The sequence below is a fragment of the Gossypium hirsutum genome, chromosome D10 (genome assembly GCF_007990345.1).
Source record: "Gossypium hirsutum isolate 1008001.06 chromosome D10, Gossypium_hirsutum_v2.1, whole genome shotgun sequence".
Lineage (NCBI taxonomy): Eukaryota > Viridiplantae > Streptophyta > Magnoliopsida > Malvales > Malvaceae > Gossypium > Gossypium hirsutum.
In genome coordinates, this window is record NC_053446.1 from 37,650,665 (window position 1) to 37,656,403 (window position 5,739).

The 5,739-nt window shown below is 36.6% G+C and overlaps 1 protein-coding gene across 1 annotated transcript; it reads left to right on the forward strand.

The window, feature by feature from the left end:
* Positions 1–4,923: 4,923 nt before the first annotated feature.
* Positions 4,924–5,310, forward strand: LOC107915473 (uncharacterized). The gene has a single exon (XM_016844631.1). It carries the CDS (start codon positions 4,924–4,926, stop codon positions 5,308–5,310), a length of 387 nt encoding a protein of 128 aa, XP_016700120.1.
* Positions 5,311–5,739: the final 429 nt, after the last annotated feature.

The following is a 5,739-nucleotide window of genomic DNA, read 5'->3' on the forward strand; positions in this document are numbered from 1 at the left end:
GAGTTCCTCCAAGGTACCAATTTATATAGCGGAAGCAACTTAACTAAAAGAGGGCTCAAAATAATAGCAAGCCATAGAAAACAATACACGAGAGGCATTTGAGTAAATTCTCTCAAAGAATTCTATTACTCTTAAGAATTCAATATAGAATGGATGATTTACAAGTGAGGGGGAGGCTCTCTTTTTATAGTTGAGCTCCCCTAAAACTGACGGTCTAGATTAAATTACATCGACGGCCGAGATTAAACATATCCTTTAATTCAAGGGATGTACAAGATTACAATATCAAATCTAATATAATCTTTACAAGTTATGATTCTTATCAATCTTCTAAGATTAGTTCTCATTTTTTCCATATCTGCATCATTGGGCCACCCAGGCTTTAATCTGACAAGCTTCTCCAATAGCTCTTTGAATCGGGCCAATACTCATGGACTAAATGATCCCCATCTAATTGATAGACCTCTATGAGGTGCATCTTATGTGATGGTCATGGGCTTTGGACTACGGCTCGTGACACTAGTGTCACGGGGTTAGAATTTTAATTTGACAAATTGCGCAGTGTTAGGTGAAAATTTAGCTTCAAATTTGCAGAAGTCAACCTTACTCTTAAAAAGTGAGAATTCTCAAAAGAAATTCTTTAAGGTACTGAAAATTGACGAAAGCAAACATGAAAGCGAATAAATAACAAACGAATAGAAAATTCCTCAAAAAAAGCAATGCACACAAGGTGTTTGAGTAAATTCTCTTAAAAGTATTCTATTACTCAATGATGAAATGATAAAAAATGTAGGGAAAGAGCTTTATTTATAGTTAAGCTCTCCATGATCCTATGGTATAGCTTAAAATACATCAATGGAAAAAATTAAAGCCTATCTACAAGTTGAAAGTCCTAAGGGATTTAAGCATTATACAATATCCTTTAGGATTACAAATATTTACCTTGGTAAAATACATATTACTATAGTGTTTACATATCCACTAGGTTTCAAGTAGATGGGCCTTGAGTCTCTCCAAGCAATGGGTTAATCTTGATAGGCCAAATGACCAAAGTGAACAAGAAGGATTATGAAAGTGTGAGTTGGTCGTGGGCTTTTATGCATGGCCCACGACATTCTCCTTCAGTTGTTCTGGTGATGCCCCTGTCACATATTTAGAATGGAATTGGTGTATCTTGTATTGGAACTTCCACAAAGCCTTAGCAAGTTCCCAACTAGCCTCAATGTCGAGAAGTCCCTTCTATGGAACAAAGTACTCATGCCTTGGCCCATAATGCTTCTACCGAATCACTTGGTTTGCCATGATGCACTCAACATCTCGATCATAGGAGACCTTTGCTCTTATTGGCTCTTGTTTGGACTTGTTTCTATATGGAACCTCTTGATCCTCATGGAAAGACTTAAGCATACTAACATGGAACATTGGATGAACCTTAAGCTTTGCTGGCAACTTAAGTTTGTAGGCCACCTTGCCTACGTTCTTCAGAACTCTGAAAGATCCCTTATATCATCGCACAAGCCCCATGTGCATAGTGTGGCACAAAATCAAATGCAATTTTGCAAGGACTAGGTCTCCAACCTGAAACTCCACATCTCTACAGTTACGACCAACTCATTCCTTATTGTACTTACTTTCCTTGAGTAGGTGATATCACTAGAAGGAACATAGGTTTTCCTCCTCACTTATTGGTTAAATTGTTCCATTTAGTTATCCTTAGCATATATTTTAGCATTTTTAGTTTAGTAAATTTCATTTTATAACTCAGTAAATCCTAGCCCATTTTATCCTTAATTTAGCAATCTTTTTAAATTAATGTCGATGCATGAGTTAATTCCAGATAGCGTTTAGAATTGTCGCCACACTTAATAGCTGTCTGGATAAGAACTAAAAATGCGTGAACTATCTAATCTAGTATAACCAACCTGTACGTACAAGAAAAAAATAATTCTGAGTAAAGGACACATGTATTGTTGGAGGAGGACATAAAAGGTTGACGTGCGATTTAAAAGGAGTGCTTTTTCTTGACCATCATCATCTTCATACTACCTTGAAGCTTGCGGCTAAGGCAGCTTAAGCCTCTCATGGTGAGCTAAAGTGAAAACTGATGCATAGTGGCTTCTAACTAGGAGACCTAAGTGCGAGACAAGAAGGAATAGAGAGATTCAGTCGAGTTGTCTAGGAATAGTATTCTCCACTCGATTCTTTCTTATTTCTTTCTAAATGCTAGTGATTACTCTCTATTTTCTGTTTGTATGGAAGTACACATGAATTCTTGGTTAAAAAAATTCTTATTCAATCTGGCTTTTATTGTTTAATCTTGGGGTTTGAATGTTTCTTAACACAGAAATGTTATTGTAGTTACTGACACTGGAAAGTGCAGTGACAATTCGAGCCAACAAGTATTACAATGGAAGTTGAGTGAAGATTAAAGGAATCTAGTCCACTTATTTTTAATAGTGCCATATTACCATCATCAGAAGTGGGGTTAATGTGCATGTTTAAGTCTCTGATTAAATAGAGGAGTGACGCTTGGTAAGATATACATTGAAATTTATTGCCTCGACAATAACCTATTCTTTTCTACCTTGTGAGCATTTAGTATTCTACTGAAGATTCATGTTGGGGATCCTAGTTTATCATTATCATATTTTATTTTATTGTTTTCAAATTGTTGCTCTAACAACTATCCTCACAAATTATCTCGTTTCTGTCTAGTTATTGCATCAACATTAATAGAAAAAAGACAACCATCCCTGTGGGATTGATATCCGACAGACTCACATCTGTTTACTACTTGCATCGACAGTGTATGCTTGCACATCATTGCTATGACGTTAAACAACCGATCAAGTTTTTGGTGTCGTTGCCGAGGATGGCAATTGTTTGATGTTTATTTTTGTTTTTGTGTGTTTTTGAACTGTATTTTCCTTATATAATATTTATTATTCATTAATTGATTTATTTTCTTTGTTGCTACTTCAACTTCATTTTAGGTGTTTTATGAACTGAAGCAAGTCAGGTTTTCTTGTCGATTTTGATCTAGAAATTGAAAAGACTGTTTGGAGTAGACTTCGAGAACAAAAAATTATGGCTCTACCAGGGAACAATGCAGCCATACCCCTGATGCAACAACAAAATGTTAATAACCCATTGTTGCCGCAAGATGCTCACATACAAAATAGGACTATACGAGATTTTGTAGTACCTGTCTTGGATGATTTATAATCGGGAGTTGTTAGACCAACAATCCGAGCTGTGAATTTTGAACTCAAGCTAATAATGTTTCAAATGCTGAATTCTAATGGACAATATGCTAGACTACCACATGATGATGCAAGAGAACATCTTGGATCTTTTTTATTGATCTATGCTTCCTTTATTCAACAAGGCGTTCCTAATGATGCCTTGAAGATGCAATTATTTCCTTATTCCTTACAGGGAAGAGCCCGTACTTGGTTTTTGGGCTACCTGCCGGATCAAATACTTCTTGGGATGCTTAGCAACACAGTTTATTTTACGATTTAACCCACGGACAATGAATGCTCGTCTTCGAAATGATATTATTGCTTATCATCAATTGGATGATGAAAATCTTCACACCACATAGGAACGTTATAAATCTTTACTTCGACATTTCCCCATGCACGTCCTTCAACCAGAAACACAAATTGAGATTTTTTTATAATGGGCTAAATTCACATATAAGGAATATTGTCGTCGCATAAGCTAATGGACATTTGTTGGATTGTACTTATAATGATGCTATGAGAATTCTTAAGATAATTGCTCAGAATTATTATCAATACCCTATCTCCAGAGTTGCACAAGCAAAAACTACTCTAGGAGTTATTGAGTTGGATGCAATAACCGCACTAAGTGCTCAAGTTTCTTCTCTGACAAATATGATTAAAAATATGCAAGGGACTAGTGGCGTTGCACCTATACAAGTCTCTTAGCAAGTTGATGTTCCTACTTTTTGTTGTGAGATTTGTAGTGACAACTATAACTATGAAGATTGTCCACAACATGCAGAGAATGTCTGTTATATTAGTAACATCTGCATAATTCTTATGGTAACTCTTATAATAACTCTGCACGCAACCAACCGTTTTGGAGAACTCAAAATGCTAGAAAAAATGCTGCGACATTCAGATATGGGACTACATCTACTCAAGACAATTATAATCCAAGATAAAGGAATTATAGTCAACAACAATAGAACTACAATAAGCACACTCAGATGCATCCACAACAAGGCCAGACACATCCACAATAAATATAATGTAGCCACAACACTCTTCAATACCGAATCAGCATGTTCAAGGACATCGACAACAATTGTACACTCAATCTTCTACTTCTGACCCGTTAGCAACTCTTGAGGCGTTAATGCGGGAGCATATTACTCGCATGGAAGCTATCGTACAAGGGAATTCTTCTTCCATTCGAGCATTGGAGGCACAATTAGGATAACTTGTTTCAAATTTGAATACTCGACTACCAAGCTCATTACCTAGTGACACGAAAAATCCCAGTCCGAGGGGGAGTGAACATTGTAATGCTATCACTCTTAGGAGTGGTAAACAAACCGACGTACCATTTGTAGACTCTATTGTAGCACCTTAAAATATGGATGGAGTGATCACTAGTGAGAAGGTTGAATTGGAAGAGTTTGTCGATGTATCAAATAAAGAAGTTCCACAAATTTTCACTCATAGGCCTAATGTCTGACCTTTGAAACTATCGACGCAATCAAAGGTGTCGGTGCAAGTAGATGTATCTCTACTTTTACCTTTCCCACAAAGATTCTGAAAGAATGAGCATGACAAGCAGTATCAGTAGTTCCTGGACGCACTGAAGCAATTCCAAATCAACATTCCTTTAGTAGACACTCTGGTACAAATTCTGAGTTATAGGAAATTTATGAAAGACCTCTTGTCCAAGAAGAAGAAGCTCACTGATATTGAAATTATTGCACTCACAGAAGGCTGTAGTGCTATGTTGACAAACAAGTTGCCCCCTAAATTGAAAGATCCTGGGAACTTTACCATGCCATGTTCAATTGGCAATCATTATTTGGGCAAGCCTTTATGTGACCTGGGAGCTAGCATTAGCCTAATGCCACTATCTACTTTCAAAAATTTGGAAATTGGTCACATGAAATCTACTACAGTGACATTACAACTAGCTGATCGATCATTGGCTCAACCTGAAGGGAAAATCAAGGATGTCTTAGTTCATGTAGATAAATTCATTTTTCTGGCTGATTTTATCAACTTGACTGCGAGCCAGAAAAGGAGGTTTCCATAATCTTGGGATGACAATTTTTAGCCACCGACAACTTTTATTGATGTTTACAAAGGTGAACTAACCATGCGACTTAATGATGAGCAAGTCACCTTTAGTGTTTTTGAATCTATTCAATGCAAGGACAAAGAAGAATGCATACTATCGATGTGTTAGATGATCTAATTATGGAAGAATTCAACGACCAAAGCATGATTCTTTCTAAGGAGTTTGTAGTTTTTTCCTGATGCCAAGTCCTTAGACAATTGTAACAGCATGGTTGAAGCTAATAATCTTGAACTCAAGCATGGATGGCAGATTGAATCCTTAGACTTAGCCAACAGAACAACTCCAAATTTCAAGCTATCTATTGAAGAAGCTCCTACTCTGGAATTGAAACCACTACCTCGTCATCTTAAATATGTCTTTCTATTTGATCATAATACACTCCCA